Source organism: Eptesicus fuscus, chromosome 11, assembly GCF_027574615.1.
Source record: "Eptesicus fuscus isolate TK198812 chromosome 11, DD_ASM_mEF_20220401, whole genome shotgun sequence".
Taxonomy (NCBI): Eukaryota; Metazoa; Chordata; class Mammalia; order Chiroptera; family Vespertilionidae; genus Eptesicus; species Eptesicus fuscus.
In genome coordinates this window covers 29,757,299-29,774,733 of record NC_072483.1, presented here as the reverse complement: position 1 = coordinate 29,774,733, position 17,435 = coordinate 29,757,299, and the positions used below count along the sequence as shown (strand labels likewise).

The 17,435-nt window shown below is 42.4% G+C and overlaps 1 protein-coding gene across 3 annotated transcripts in view; it reads right to left on the bottom strand.

The window, feature by feature from the left end:
* EPC2 (enhancer of polycomb homolog 2) overlaps window positions 1-16,722 on the bottom strand; it is a 526,369-nt gene extending 509,647 nt beyond the window's left edge. For 2 of the 3 annotated variants that reach the window (XM_008138703.3, XM_028141258.2), the window contains exon 1: window positions 16,260-16,722. In XM_008138703.3, the coding sequence (XP_008136925.1) occupies window positions 16,260-16,412 (153 nt within the window). In that variant the 5' untranslated portion in view covers window positions 16,413-16,722. The remainder of the gene's footprint in view (window positions 1-16,259) is intronic. The other variant, XM_054722910.1, reaches the window with a different exon arrangement.
* Between the last annotated feature and the right edge of the window lie 713 nt (window positions 16,723-17,435).

The following is a 17,435-nucleotide window of genomic DNA, read 5'->3' as shown; positions in this document are numbered from 1 at the left end:
TGGTCCCCCCCTACAACTGCCCTCTCTTTCAGGCCTGATCCCTCCCAACTGCCCTCCCCTGCGGGCCTGATCGCCCACAACTGCCCTCCCCTGCTGGCCATCTTGTGGTGGCCATCTTGTGTCCACATGGGGGCGGCTATCTTGTGTACTGGAGCAACAGTCAATTTGCATATTATTCCTTTATTATATAGGATACCATATGATCAAGCCATTCCACCCCCAGATATTTAACCAAAACAAATGAAAGCAGATGTACACACACAAATATTCATAGCAGCTTTATCTGTCAGAGCTAAATATCAACCAACCAGTAAGTGAATAAATTATGGTATAGCCATAACATGAAATACTACTGAGCAATAAAGAGGAATGTATTGTTGATACATGCTATCATATGTATGAATCTCAAAAAAATTATGCTGAGAGAAAGAAGCCAGACCAAAAAAGATTATCCTATATAATAAAACGCTAATATGCAAATCGACTGAATGGCAAGATGACCAGTTGCTATGATGTGCACTGACCATGAGGGGGCAGACGCTCAATGTAGGAGCTGCCCCCTGGTGGTCAGTGCGCTCCCACACGGGGAGCGCCCTCAGCCAGAAGCCGGGCTCATGGCTGGCGAGCGCAGCAGCGGTGGCAGAAGCCTCTTCCACCTCTGCTGCAGGCTGGCGGTAAGGAGCGAGGGATCCTGGACTATGAGAGCCCTGGACTGCAAGAGGGATGTCTGACTGCCGGCTTAGGGGATCAGGCCTAAGCCGGCAGGTGGACATCCCCCAAGGGGTCCTGGACTGTGAGAGGGCACAGGCCTGGCTGAGGGACCCCCCCACTCCCAGTGCACGAATCTGTGCACCAGGCCTCTAGTATACTATGATTTCATTTATATAAAAGTCTAGAAAAAGCAAACCAAAACACATTGTCCAATGCATTTTCTTCTATCTGGCTGATCCTGAGTTATACCCTATATAATAAAAGGCTAATATGCAAATCGACTGAACGGAACAACCAGTCACTATGACATGCACTGACCACCCAGGGGCAGACACTCAACGCAGGAGCTGCCCCCTGGTGATCAGTGTGCTCCCACAGGGGGAGCGCGCTCAGCCAGAAGCTGGTAAGTGCAGCGGCGATGGCAGGATTGCTAAGGATGTCCAACTGACGGCTTAGGCCCGCTCCCCTAACCCGTCAGTTGGACATCCCTGAGGGCTCCCGGACAGCAAGAAGGTGCAGGTCGGGTTGCAGGACACCCCCCTCCCCTGAGTGCATGAATTTTCATGCACCAGGCCTCAAGTTTTATTTTTTAATAAAATAATCTAGCAAGTAAAATGTTTCTCTGAGTTCTGTGAGAAGCCAGATACTGATCACTAAAACCTCCAATCTATAACCAGTCAGTTATCATTAAACCCAGGTGAAGGATCACTGAAACCTCCAATCTATAACCGCCAGTCAAAAACACAGGTGGCAATCTGGACTTTTGATTGGCATCTGATGCTATTTCCAGATAGTGTCAGAACTGAGTTGAACTACAGGATAATCTGCTGGTGCCAGAGAAGTGCTTTGGGGGAGAGGGGAAAAGTATCAGAATAAATGCCAGAATCAAATATCCCCAACAGTATGCCTATATTAAGAATAAAAGCTTCCCTCTTTTGGGGGAGGTGATGGTGAACAGTGACTTAGAAATTCCAAGTAACGACTGAAAAGTATTGTAGAGTAGGTAAGAAAACCAATGGTGACCCAGTGACAGAAATAACAGAAAGCAATAGTCACACGATATAAAATTAAGATAGATAGCTTTTTAAAATACAAGCAATAACAATAAAATTGATAGCTTTTTAAAATACAAGCAATAACAAGTTTTAAGGTATAATGAAGAGGAGATGGCATTTACAATAGCGACCAAATAGGCATAATTCCAAAGAATATGCTTAACCAAAAATGCACAAAACCAATAAGAAAACTGCTCCTGAAAGATATAAGTACACTTCAACAAATGAAGAGATAAACCATGTTCTTGGATAGGAAGTCAACATCACAAGGATGTCAATAATTTATAAAGGTACAGTGAATCCCAATAAAAACACCAATCTTTTTTCTAGAGTTAAACAAAATAATTATAAAGTTCATATGGGAAAATAAACAAGAAACTATAGTAAGAAAAACTCTGAAAAAGAAGAGCAATAAGGCCCTAGCCGGTTTGATAGAGCGTCGGCCTGCAGACTGAAGGGTCCCAGGTTCGATTCTGGCCAAGGGCACATGCCCGGGTTGTGGGCTCGATCCCCAATAGGGGGCGTGCAGGAGGCAGCCGATCAATGATTCTCTCTCACCATTGATGTTTCTATCTCTCCCTCTCCCTTCCTCTCTGAAATCAATAAAGGAATATATTTAAAAAAAAAAAAAAAAGAAGAAGAAGAGCAGTAAGAATGGGAGAAGTTACTAACTCTACCAGATATATTTTAGAATGATAAAAAGTTAAAATGAAATGATTAATGATTAAAACAGTAATTTTTTTTGCATAATGAAACAAAATATAAAGTCAAGAAATAAGCTCAAATGCCTAAGAAAATTCAAATATGGTAAAAATGGCATCTTAAACCAGGGAGAAAGTATTTTATTAATGGTGTTTAGACAAATGAATATTCATTTGGATAAAAAAAAAATTGGATCTACAGAGTAGTGCACACTAGAACAAACCATATAAATTCTAGAAGAAAATTTGAATTAAGGACCTGAGAGAAGGGGGGTGGGGGGATAATTAACACTAATTCAAAAACCAGAGCCTTTTTTGAGAAATGAAAACTTTCTATTTTGTCCTTTTAATGTTCTATTTAGTGTTATGTTTTTTGCATTTTAAAAATTATTTCATTGTTTACATCCCCCCCCTGTATCCCCAAATGTAGTGCTGCAGTGCTACCTAGTGTGTCTAGAAAGCTGGAATATGCCTTACAGAAAAAAATATCATATGTTAGACAAGCTTTATTCAGGCATGAGTTACAGTGCCAGTGGCTCTAAGTTCAATGTCAATGAATCAACAATATATATTATATAAAGTATCTTTAAACAGAAACATATGTTAAACAAGGTTATGTATGCATTGATTGATTGATGAAAATACACTGAGACCAACCCTAGCTGGTTTGGTTCAGTGGATAGAGGATCGGTCGGTCTCCAGACTAAAGCATCCCAGGTTCAATTCCAGTCAAGGGCATGTACCTCGGTTGAAGGCTTGATCACGGGCCCTGGTTGATGTGTCTCTCTCACAACAATGTTTCCCTCTGTTTCTCACTCTCCTTTCCACTCTCTCTAAAAATCAATGGAAAAATATCCTCAAGTGAGGATTAACAAAAAAAAAGAAAACACACACATACAGCAGAGGCTTACAGGAACCTAACCCTGTATTTCCTCTAGGAGCAATGGTTCAGTCATTCACTGTTCATGGCAACTCTATAGAATGTAACTACTACTGTGAAATATAAAAATCCACCAAATATGCATGTGTGTATCAATGTGTACTTCATTTTGATTGAGTACACACACACTGTCATAGGCAAAAGAGGTTGAAAGCCAATGAATTAGAGCACAAAAATTCTGAATGAAGTGGTAAAATGGCAAGGCAGTCAGGAAGGGATCATGGTCATGCATGCTAATAATTTTTTTCTACTTAAAAAGTCAAAATCAGCCATAAAGATTAATTCGGTTAGTAAAGCTAGGGTAAAGCTTAAATATGTACTTTAAAATAGCATCGAGATATTCTGACGTGTAGTCTAGATGAGAACCACGATTCTCCCTCCTAACCTGGTGGCTCTCAAAGTGGTGTTGCTGGGCAAGCAACATCAGATCAGCTGGGAACTTGTTAAAAGTGCAAACTCCTGGGCCCCATCCCAGAACTACTAAATCCAACACTCTGGAAATCACCAGTGATCAGTGTTTTAACAAGCCTTCCAGGTGATTCTGATGCATGCCAAAGTTTGAGGATCCTGACCTAATCTTTTGTGTTTCTTTTAGAGATATTTTGAAAGCCCCGATGTATTCTGCTAAGATGGCTGAGACTATCTACACTAATAAAAGAGAAAGATGCAAATTGACTGCAAATCACAATGCCTGCCAGCCAATCAGGAGTGAGTATGCAAATTGACCCAACAAAGATGGCAGGTTAATTTGCATACGCAGGCACGGAGTGAAGACCGAAGATTGAGGACTGAAGACTGAAGGCTGAAGGCTGAAGGCTCCGCTGTGGTTGGAGCCAAGCCTGAAGGCCGAAGATTCGGCTTCACTGAAGGCTGAAGGCTTGGCTCTGCTGCAGCCCTGGTCCTGGGTGCTGGAGGAAAACCGGTCCTGGCAACCAGGGGAAGGAAGGCCTATTGCACGAATCTTCGTGCAACAGGCCTCTAGTCTATAATAATAAAAGAGTAATATGCTAATTAGACTGGAGAGCCAAACAACTTTCCAGACGACCTTCTAGAATCTAGATCAGTGATGGGGAACCTAGCCATTTCTGATGACACGTGGCCACATACTGAGGATGAAACGTTTGCGACTAGAGTCTTGGAGTTAGTTTTTTCCTCAAAGTGACACACTACCCGAGTTATGCTCAGTTTTTTGGCGAAGTTTGACACACCAAGCTCAAAAGGTTGCCCATCACTGATCTAGATGAAGCCAGGGCTTCGAGGGCAGAGGCAAGCAGCTGTGGCTGCAAGGGCCAAAACCCTTGCACGAATTTTGTGCATCGGACCACGAGTTTCAAATAAAACATTAGGGTATCTGCTATTGTTATGCTATTGAAGCACCTATAATGTATAGACAAGCTTCTTTCAAGCTTCTTCTTTTATGGAGAGTGACCCTGTGCTTTAAACCAAAATCAGTAAAAACTGCAAATTATTTCTATACTAATCAAGCAACATGGTTTCTTTAGGCCATCCTCCATAACACCAAGTTTCTTGTCCTCAGAACTCTTTTTTTTTTTAAATAAATCTTTATTGTTCAGATTGCAATTGTTCCTCTTTTCCGCCCCCCATAGCTCACCTACCCCTGGTTCCCACCCCATCCTCTGCCCTTACCTCCCCTGCACTGTCCTCATCCATAGATGTACGATTTTTGTCCAGTCTCTTCCTGCACCCCCCACATCCCTTCCCCCCTGAGAATTATCAGTCCACTCCCTTTCTATGCCCCTGATTCTATTATATTCACCAGTTTATTCTGTACATCAGATTTTTAATTCACTTGATTTTTCAATTCACTTGTTGATAGATATGTATTTGTTGTTCATAATTTTTCTCTTCACCTTTTCTTCTTCTTCCTCTTCTTAAAGATTACCTTTCAGCATTTCATATAATACTGGTTTGGTGTTGATGAACTCCGTTAGCTTTTTCTTATCTGTGAAGCTCTTTATCTGACCTTCAATTCTGAATGAGCTTAGCTGGGTAGTGTAATCTTGGTTGTAGGTTCTTGCTATTCATCACTTTGAATATTTCTTGACACTCGTGTCTGGCCTGCATAGTTTCTGTTGAGAAACCAGCTGACAATCGTATGGGTGCTCCCTTGTAGGTAACTAACTGTTTTTCTCTTGCTGCTTTTAATATTTTGTCTTTTGCTCTTGGCATTTTAATTATGATGTTTCTTGGTGTGGTGCTCTTTGGATTCCTTTTGTTTGGGGTTCTGTGTGCTTCCTGGACTTATATGTCTATTTCTTTCACTAGGTTGGGGAAGTTTTCAGTCATTATTTCTTCAAATAGGTTTTCAGTATCTTGCTCTCTCTTCTTCTGGCACCCCATAATTCTGATGTTGGTATGCCTGAAGTTGTCCCAGAGGCTTCTTACACTATCTTCAAATTTTTGGATTTTTTTAATTTTTGTTTTTCAGGTTGAGTGTTTTTTGCTTCTATGTATTTCAAGTCCTTGACTTGATTCTTGCATTCCTCTAGTCTGCTGTTGGATCTCTGTATATTTTATTTTTATTTCAGTCTGTGTATGCTTAATTTCTAGTTGGTCCTTTTTCATATCCTCGAGGGTCTCACTAAATTTATCGGCCTTTTCTAGGAAATTCTTGAAAACCCTTATAACCGTGGTTTTGAACTCTATATCCAGTCGTTTGTTTTTCTCCATTTCTTTCGTGATCTGTTCCTTTGTCTCCGCATTTTTGTTGCTTCCCTGAGTTGGTAGGGTAGCTTTGTGTGGCAGGTGTCCTATATGGCCCAGTGGCTCGGCCTCCCCAGTTACCTGAGGTGGACACTCTTGGTGCACCCCTTTGTGGACTGTGTGTACAGCCTTGTTGTAGTTAAGTCTTGATTCTTGTTGGTATCACTGGGAGGAATTGACCTCCAGGCCAACTGGTTGTGAGGATCAGCTGTGTCTACACCGGGAGAACTTCTGTGACGGAGACAGCCTTATGAGACAAGACTTGGAAAACTGCAAAAGCCTCTGTGCTCAACTTGGATGGGGAGGAGTCTCAGGGCTGAGCAGACAGTCTTGGCTTCCCGTCAGCCCTGCCCTATGAGGCCCCTGGGTCTCAGTGTACCTTGGTAATCACTGCAAGCACCTCTAAGAGTAAGCCGCCCTCGAGTTTCGCCCGCTGCCAGACAGTCCAGTTTCTCCTCCAATGAATTTGGATTCCCAGATTCTTGCCCGGGACTGGAGTTCAGCATAGTGGGGGAGCGTCCGTTTCGCACCCACTAGAGAAAGCCAGCGGCCTTCAGCAGTCAGTCCTCTCTTTGCGCACGCGCGCCTCCAGACCTCTGCCTTTCGCAGCTCCCCTGATTTTCTGCCTGACAGTCCAGATTCCCCCCGTATAAGCCTGGGTCCCCAGGGTCTCGCCCGGAACTGGAGTTCAGTGCCGTCGGAACTGGGGTTCAGTGCAGACGGGAGCTTTTGTCTCCTTCCCGCTAGAGAAAGCCAGCCAGGCACTCAGCCGCCTGCACGCGTGTCTCTGTACCTCAGCCTTTTGCAGCTCCTCTGAGTTTCCGTGTGCTTTCCTCTTTCCTTCTAGTTGTAGAATTTCCACTCAGCCAGCTTTCCTGTGGTTCTGGATGATGTTCGTTTTGTCTTTTAGCTGTAGTTTTGAAATTGTTGTGCAAGGCAGCAGTTTAGATGTTTACCTATGTCGCCATCTTGGTTTCTCCCCACCTCAGAACCCTTTAAAACAGTGGTCGCCAATCGGTGGTCCATGGACCACTGATGGTCTGTGAGGTCCGAAAGGTTGACGACCGCTGCTTTAAAAGGTACTGTTCTTAACACCAGCATGCCTGTCCTAAAAGGTGAATCTACACTAAATCACAAAAATTCTAATCCTCTAACAACTCTCCTGGGCATCACACAGTTCCTAATATGAAAAAATATCTATTAAAAAAATAACCCCAACAACTTATGGCATTCTGGCATATGGACATAATTTTGAAACTAATTTGTAAAAACATATACTCTTGTTCAAATAGGTCTCTTGTTGTCATGAATTTCCACAGTACCATTTTTATCTTCCACGTAACACATTAAGCCTCATACGGAGTTATCCGTGTGCAAGTCTTTTCTATGGACTGGAAGCTGCTTGAAGACAGGTACCACATTTTACCTCTTTCCGCGTCTAAAGTACACAGCAGGTACTGTTCATCCCATCAGCCTATTTGTGAGCAGCTACCATATCTCATTCACTGTACCAGATGACATATACAAAGGAAGTACAGACAGTCCCTGTGCTCGTGGAGCTATTTATTCAATGAATAAACATTACAAACATTACACTCAAAAGTTGAGAGTGTAGTCTGTAAGGAAGATCCAGTTCACCAATGTGATGCATGATCTTTCTGATCCAAGTTGCTATTTAAGGCCATATCTGATTATTAAAAAAAATTTGGAGACAAGTCACTTAATAGTTAATCTGAAAATAAGTAAACAAATAAAATAGTTAATCTGATTTTAATGTTTTATATATAGAAAAATAAATAAAAGTCTATGCACAATGCAAGGCTTACTGACAACCAAATTACTACATGGGAATAACAGGTTAAGGTTTGATATCCAAACTCCAAACAATTTACAGAAAGCTACAGTTTGCGAATTTCTCAAGAGAGAAGAAATTTAAAATTAAAGTTATCTGACGTATGACTGTAGATTAAGGAATTATAAGGTCACATATCACTCACTTACAAAATGAATACAACTAGAGAAATATTTGTCTACTTCACTGAATAAAAAGCATGTGTTTAGAAATTTTCTAGGAGACACACATAGTTCTCTCTGTAGAGTGTCTGGGGACATGGGGAAGATACTTTTTATGTATATCATTATTTAAAACGTGGAGCTATTGTATTTCAAAAGCTAGGAATGTTAAAATATCAGGGGGACCACTTTGTAAAGTATATAGGAATAAAATCTGTAGCCTGACTATGTATTTGGGAGAAGAATGACACAGAATGGGATTGTCATTTGGGCCACGGAAATTCTTCTGAGGAGTTCTAAACCACAGGTCATAGATTCCCCAAAACATTCACTGAAAAACCTGAAGAATCAATGAACTTGGGTGAGAAAATAATCCTTTCTCTAATTTCACTAACTTGTTACATATTTAACATTTCCTTTTATTAACTAGAGGCCTGGTACACGAAATTTGTGCACTGTGTGTGTGTGTGGGGGGGGGAGGTGTCCCTCAGCCCGGCCTGCACCCTCTCGCAATCGGGGACCGCTGGTTCCTAAACTCTCTGCCTGACTGCCTGCCTGATCGCTCCTAACCATCTCTGCCTTGGCCCCCCCTGCCACGGCTTTGTTGGGAAGGATGTCTGGAATGATGTCCAGAAGGTCATTCGGCTGTCCGGTCTAATTAGCATATTACCCTTTTATTATTATAGATTATTATTATAGATGTAATTAGACCACAGTGGTACTAGTAATACTTTTGACTAGCAATACAAAAGAAGCCACAGATCTTTCAATTGTCATATTACAATGGTTGCACTTGTCAAAATATTGGTTATACTCAACACTACTTCAAATTTAAGACAATTAGACTCAAGTCTAGATCCAGTTATTAATGTGTTAAATACGTAAATTAAAACTGTTTTAATATTGATAACTACATTTCAATATAATTGGTTTATTTTATTTTATGCATTCAAATATCATTCTGAGGAATTTCACCAAAGGAGTCCAAGTCACAAAACAGGTTAAGAAGGCTTGGATAATGGTTCTCAAATCAAGTGCAATAGCCCCCATCTGGAAACAGAAGGAGAAAACATTATGGGGTTATTGCAATTGTTATGCTACTAGAAATAGTGGGCAGGAGACTGATTAATAAACTTCCTGATATGCCCGCCCTAAACAATTAACTACGCACAGACATCAAAAAACGTCCCAGTCCAGAACAATATCAAGAATCAAGTAAATGTCAACGCTATCCTCTTCAGTACCATGCTTTTCAAGATTTCCAAACTTAAGTGTTCATCTGAGGCTTCACTGGTATATTAAAATGTATCACTTCACTTGCTTCTGCTCTCCAGTGTATACCACCCACTAAACAGATTTTTACCACTAAAACCTATTTTCACCCATGAATAACTAATCTCTCTAATCTAAAAAACAAATACAACATCAATTATTCAAGACTAAATTATTACTCCAAGGATTCGCTAAAGATTTAGTTCTCTTGGCTATTTATTTTCAGTTTTTAATTTTTTAAATCAATTTGATTGTTAACTGCTCTGCCAGAAAACAGAGATGGAAGGAGAAAAATAAAGTATCAATTTGCTAATGTCTATCAGATGTAAAAATATATTTAATTGGCAGGAGAAAAAATGTGAAACTATATCACAATAATGTATGGAAATACTCCGTGTACTTTATTCTTCCATATTATTACTTATTATCTGTATAACTAAAAATTACCAGTAATAAATAATAGCAATTGCCTGTAGAAAGGACCAACTTAGGTCTTTACCAAAAAAATTAATCTTTAAAGTTACCTTTTTTAGATACTTCTCATTAAACAGATAAAGAAATGTTGTTTAAGAAGATAAAGTACTTTATCTTGCCCAGAGGGAAAGTGACAGAGGCCAAAATTGGAAACTAAATCACCATTTGGAAGTTCCAGCAACTTCATCAGATTAGTAGTACCAACTAAGAGTTGCTTGCAGATTCCTCAACCAACAACTTTATCCTTTGCCCACCAAAAAAAGGGGGGTGCAATAAGAAAGCTGGAGGTAAAGATATGAGGATATGAGTTAGAGAGCAAGCAAATGGGCTGACTCTTCCTTCCACTTTGCATTCCTCAAACTGAACAGTAATACTAGCTGACAGGACAAAAGAAACCTAAAAGCAGAAAGTATATGAAAATGGTGCTAAAAAGAATCTGGAAGTGACTGCCATCTTCTAGTATAAATCCCAAAAGCAGCAGTACTACACGATGAGCAGGCAAATCTGAAGGCCTATTCCATTTAAGTGTAAACAATGCAAAAAAACAAAAACAAAAAAAAAGAATCAAGCATCAGTCCTAAGGTAAGATCAAATAATGATGGACCTTCTGCACTGTCTCCTTCATGGCTTATTCCGACCTAGTATCCTTTCTATCTCAGGCAGTCATTACAGTTTTTCTACCTCAATTGTACTTAAAATGAAATAAAGGTGCAGTGCTATATTTTTAGTAATACAATCCAACTCAATCCCAGCGGTCAAGCCTGAATTACAAACTTTCTATCACTTAAGTGCCTGGGTAGGTATCTGTGCTGAATAAAACAAAGACATGATACCTTCCTTAAAGTATTTGGTTTAATTGGGAAAACAGGTGTCTTTTCTCTCACTTGTGCTCTCATTCTCTCATACATATATCTATAGCCATACATACACACATGAGATATTAGAAAATTATAATAAACTCAAGTAGTAGGGGTTAAAATTCAGAACATTTACAGCAACAAGAGTAGTAAAGATTTCTCTCCCTCTCTCCCCCTTCCTCCCTTCCACACTCTCTGAATAGCAATGGAAAAAATATCCAAACAAAAAAATAAAACACCTTACAAATTTAAGGTTTGTAAAAACACAAGTATACAAAATCACCTTGGGTCAAACCATGAATTTAAACAATTTAACTCCACAACTTTTGATTATGATGTTATATACCCACCAGAAGATCTCTCAGGGCAGCTCCTGGCTAAAACCCCATTTTCAGGAGGGTAGCCCTTAACAGCACATGTACACTAACTCCCCCTGGCCTTGACTGGTAGACTTAGAGGGAGACAGATACCTGATGCAGGCCAAACCAATAACACTCCATCTCAGGAATATGGAATTTTGAACTTAAAGAAATATAACACTGATGATAATAATAGCTAATACTTATTATATGCTTACTGCAAGCCACGAACTGTCCCAAGCACACTACAATTCATCCTCTCAATAACTCCATTAGATTTCATAGATGAAATTAACCTGCCTGGTGACTCAAACCCATACAGTCTGGCTCCAGAACACATGTACTTAACCACTAACCTATATTACTTCTCAAAAGATTGGGAATTGTTAGAATGACATCAATGTCACCATACCTGCCCTTGTTCTTGGCCTTCCCAAATCTTGACTGTTCACTTCTTTCTTGGGAGTCTGTGAAAGAACCTCCAGGAATGTTAAAGAAACCAGACTTCGTTTCTGTTACTTGAAACCAACCTACTGATCCCACCAAACATTTTTAGGCCTCATTTTTAGAGAACTGATACTGATGAAATCTAAACTTACACCACAGATAGATCATTTCTTTGAATTTTTAAAAAAGGAATGTGTTTACAAAAACAATTCACCACAAAGTTTCTTTCATAATATTCCCTGAGGCAAAACTTGGTACCTCCTCTATGCCTATGAGATAGTAAGTGATAGAACAGTAGAAACATAATGACACTTAAATATCATCTGCTTCTCTACACACTCATTTTACAGATGAGCAGCACAATGGTGAAGAGAAGAACTCAGGGTCACGAACCTACAGAGCCCGAGTTCAGGTACCACCTCTATCATGTTCTAGTTTAGATAGGGGCACCCTTGTGCAAGATACTTAATTTCTCAAGACTTGGGTTCTTTTTCCGGAAAAGAACTAATAACACCCACCCATCCCAGCGTTATAATGAGCTCTAAACCACTACTGAGTTTAAGGAAGTGCCCGGCACATGCTCAACACACTCAATAAATGGTAGCTTAGATGGTAGTGATGAACAACCAGAGGCTCAGAGAAGGTAGGCAACTCTCCCAGGTCATAAGGCCACTTAACAACAGAACGAAAACTTAGAAAACAGATTTCACACTTGTACCTCAATTCTCTTTCTTCTACACCATCCTACAAACTGCTGGGCCTAACATTCAAAACTCTGTATAATCTGGCATAATCCTACCCTTTTTTCAACCTAGTCTCCACTGCAACAATTTTATTCATTAAACCACCAGACATTTACTGAGTGACTTCCAGATTATAAACAGTATCTAGTGCTGAAGACACAGAAGGAAACAAAGGGAGGGGAAGAAATAAAAGTCATCTGCATGTCCAAAAAAAGGAGAAAGATCAAAGAGAATGACATGCTCAGAAATGACAGACTGCAGACCCCCTCAAGTTTCTGTAAGTAGGGGAAGGATAGACAAGGATAGATTCAAAAACATATACATGCAAGAGGCATTGTCAGGTGGCTTGGTTGGGTGAGGATAAAAAATATATATAACATGCAAGAATCTTCCATTAGTCTGTGTAACATCCATAGAACTAGTTTTAAGTATTTCTGCACTAAATATTTGCTTCAACATACCCATACAAACAAACCTAAAAGTCCATATTGTTAAATCCCTCTCCAAGGAGCCTTCTCTATACATTCCAGTAACAGTTTTCTCTTACTCCTCTTAACTGCACCAACCGTTAACTTTTTCTAATGCTCTTTTAATGTCTGTCAGGCTGACTTAACCTGGTAGTTTCTGCTAACTTTCCAAATACGTTTTTGACCTCAATGATTCATTTAAGTTCCCTGAAGTCAAGATCAGTATCATATTCTCCTTTTAATCGTAAGAGCACTTCGGCACACAGCCTTACACACATTGATATACAGAACCCTTTTAATAGTTTCCCAATCTCTTATTTAGGTAACACCTGGAACTTAGATGATACCTGGCTGTTATTTGCTTTTGTTGGAAAAAACACACAAAAAACAAACCAAACCAAACAAAAAACACTTAATGTTTTTACAATGTCAGCTTACAAAACTTCATTTTATTCCCTCTTTAGAACCCTTCTATTATCAAACATGAAATATATTAGTACCAAAAATAACTTTGAAATGGTAGAAAGATTGACTATATTTCTACTCCACCATTCAAAATATCACAACATGTTAAGATGACAAAAATTAGGTAACTAATATATAGGGAAGAAATAATGCCCACACCTGTATTACAGTATGTAAATTCAGTAATAAAAAGGAATGGACTGCTATATGCAACAAGGATGAATCCTTAATGCATTATGCTGAGCAAAAGAAGCCAGACACAATAAGGTATGTATGGTTCCATTTATATGAAATTCTATTAAAGACAAAACTATTCTATAATGAGAGAAAGCAAATCAGTGGTTGCTCAGAATTACGGTGGAGAGGGACTAACTTGCAAAGAAGCATAAGGGAATTTTTTGGGTGTTTAAAATATTTTTATATCTTGATTGTGATATTTCCATCAGAATACACATTTGTCATAATTCATTAAACTTTATGCTTTAAATGGGTACGTTTTATTGTATTTAAATTATGCCTATGAAAATTTGGTTTTAAAAAGGATTAAGTAAAATAATAAGGCAAAGTTCTTGGTACAGTACCTGGTGCATAATAAGTATTCCAAAAATGATATGTTAAAACATCAACTACCACTATACAAACTCATGGGGAGGTGGTAGAACCACTGATTATCTGATCTTTCAGGTTGTGTCGATTCTAAATAGCCATAAGTTTACACTGTTTGACCTAGACCAAGCATCGAGGAGCACTACAGAAACCAAGTTATAGAAAGATGACAACTGGCTGTTACTCATGAAAGCACAAGTCTTCCGACTTATGTTAATTTTTAAAAGAAAAAACTAATATCCCATTTAAACATTCTGGGAAGCAAAAGATTTCAGACTGCATATACTGTATAAATCTTAACTGTCAGGGTTTGTTTAGTTTTGCTTTAATTTTAAGAACCTCCACTTGTAACATTAAAGAGGCAGAAAGGACAGAACAGAGACAAGAAGTCCTGTGTTACAACTCTAGTTCTATTAGAATTTGGATTGCTTCTTGCCTAAAATTGGGTAGATGAAGCAGGCTTCTGAAAATAATCCAACGTTAACACTAATAAAATTGTGCTAGGGTTAATTAAGCATTTATTTTTCATATATCATTAAAATAAATAACTGCAAGTTTTTCCCCCTATTTTCAGATAAAGTACCAAGACACATGTGGCAAACTAAGGACCTAAAGCAGGAACTAAATATAATGCTGATCACTGTTTACAAACAGTAACATATCTTCCACAGGCTTATTATTCATTCTAGTTTTTGATTCAAGTTTTTCCCAAACCAAAATAATAGGATCCAAGTAGTTACATACAATACCGGGTGGGGCAAAGATCTGCAGTCGTTCGTATGGGAAAAAAAATACAATAATAAATAAAACAAGAATAAACTCTGTCTCACATTCTCACAACTGTACTTTAAGGCTCAGAAGCCACCTTTCTTCTGGGGTCAAAACCCACAAAATAACATTAACAGAAACTTAAGATTTGTGGAATCCAACGTTGTGTTATTTAAAGTTCAATTCAATTAATTCCTGTACATACTTTAACTTTCTTATTTTAATTATCTTTTTCATGGAACACTGAGCTAAGTTAGAAATAAGTTTTATTCAAACCAAAAGACTTTTCACATTTGCCTTCATTCTAAACTTCCAGCATAAATGTTGGGCTTTCATCTTCTTTACCGGTACTTAAAAGAAGTTGAATGTTCGTCCTGATAGTGCGGCCATATTCATTTTCTACTGAAAGTGTAAAATTTTTCAAGTAATCAAACACCACAGAGAAACGTGATTAAATCACTGCAGAAAGTAATGGCAGGGTAATATAATGAGGTCAGAATCGAGCAACCAATCAAAGGCATAAAAGCATTTCCTGCAATATTAAAAGTCAAACGAGAAAACCAATCACAGAAACCTCGCGCCTTCTTTTGACAGTCACAGAAGCAAGAGAACCAATCCACGAACTCCCGGGGCTGACAATAAGGCGGGACTGCAGGTTCATTGAAGAAATTCTTGAGGGTGCAGTTACTATCAACTTCGCATGCAAGTAACACCGCTCCGGTGTCATAAACACTGTCAAACCAGATGAAATCCAACCGTATGCAAAATTTAACCCATCAGGGAGAAAAAGCAGCACTTCAGCCTAAATGAGCCAAAAAAAATGTAACCAAATGTAACAAAAAAAATGCAACTGTCAATTTAGATGCACTAGGTCGACTCCTAAAAGCCTCCCCACCCCTCCGATGACAATTCTCGGGGAGGCGGCCCTGGGACAGCACACAGCCGGCGGCTCGCGGCTGCACGTCCCCGGGTCCTTCCTAAGGCTGCGCACCAAGCGGGCGCCGACCGAGCGAGGCAGGCAGAGCTCGCAGGTCCCCCCCCGACTCTCTACCGCTACAACCCGCCGGGTAGTCGCGGCCTCCAACCCTCCCCCGTCGCAGCGCCGCACCGCCTCGTCCCGCTGCACCCCCCCACGGGGGCCGGGGAACGAGGATTACCTTGCTGGGAGGAAGACGTTTGTTTTGAAAGCGCTTTACTTTCCTAAGCCATTTCAGAGATAACCCAATGCAAAACTAAACTTAAAAGTGAAAAACAAAGCTCTCCCAGCCAAAGGATCCCTGCCCCATTAGTTAACCCAGTGTCGCGGGTAGGGGGGAGGGGTGGGAAAAAAAAAGGTAAACAGAGGCCCTACGCCAAGTGCGGCCAGAACATTCCCTGCGCCATTCCCAGCCGCCGCTTACGGCAAGGCCCCCTTACGGCAGCGTAAGAGGCGCAGCGAGCTAATCACAACACTGGGACGCAACAACATGGCGGCCCCGGGCGGGCGCTGCGCCGGCCGAGAGGGTTTACGCTACTCCTCCGGCGTACGGTCTCATGCGTTGGAGCGGCAGCGGCGCCCTCCAGCGAGCGTAAAGCGCGCTGTGAATGGCGAGGCCCGACTGACAAAGGGGAGGGGGGAGGAGGGAAGGGGGGGGGTAATAAACACTTGAGTCCCTACCGATTCCTCCTCCTTCTCCATCCCGGTGGGCATCTGGGGCACGGCCCGGTTGATGGAGACGCAGTCGTTGAGATCAGGCATGTCCTTGCCGCGGTAGATAGGCAGCGGTTTGGCGGCGTCCAGCGCCCGCGCTCGGAAGGAGAGTTTACTCATTGTCTCCCCGCCTCACAGGAACAGCCCGGGCGGCGGCGGCGGGGCGGGTGGGGAGGGGGGGAGGACTCCCGCCGCCTCCTCCACCTCCTTCCTCAGTGCAGCGCGGCCGGCCCGCTCCTCCTCCTCCTCCGCACTGCCCCCGGCCACAGCATGGGCGCCCACCCGCCCGAAAACAGCCCCCCGCCGCCCGCGGCCGCTTCCAAACACTAGATCCGCCGCTCGCCCGCCCGATCCGCTCCCTGCGCCATGGCCAACATGGCGGACATTACCACAGAGGCGGCGAGCGATCCCGGCAGCCCGCGCGAGAGCGCGCCCCCGCCGCGGGGACGCGCCCCGTCCGCCCTCCCTCCCTCCTTCCTCTCCCTTCCCCTCCCTCGCCTGCCCACCCACTCGCTCCGCGGCGCGGCCGGCCCGCGGGAGCGTGCTCCGCCTCGGGCGCCGGGGGGCGAGGGGCGGCGGCGGCCCTCCGCGGGGCGGCCCTCCGCTGGGGCGGCCCGCGCTCCCGCCGGCGGCAGGTGCCAGGTGCGCCAGGTCCCCGCGCCCGGAGCGTGCGCCTCTGCCTCCGCGGCCGCGACTCCCGCTCGCCGGGCGCCCGGGGGAAGGCGCCGGGCAAAACCCCGCCGAGCGCGCGGAAATGAGCGAGCGCGCTGAAGTCTGCGAGCGGGAAAGGAAGGTGACAGCCGGGGCTGTCACCGCCGCCACCCAGCCTGTACTTACACCCTTGCTTGTATACTTATGTAACAACGATGAGAATATGCTACAATGTATCGCACTCTTCCTACAGCCTGTATCCTTGCAGACCTGCTCATTGACTCGTGGAGCGCTGTCTCCAGGCGTCCCGAGCGCCGGCTAATTTGCAGCCTCCCATTCGCTTGTCCCCGGGAGCAGCGGAAGGTCCTCCCCGGCTGTGCCCGCGGGGCGCAGACCTGCCGAGCCTGCCGCCGCTCAAACGCTCCCGCAGCCCCTGCCTCCGTCCCCGCAGCCCCTCTCGAGTGCAGACCGAAAGCCCTCTCCGAGGGCAGG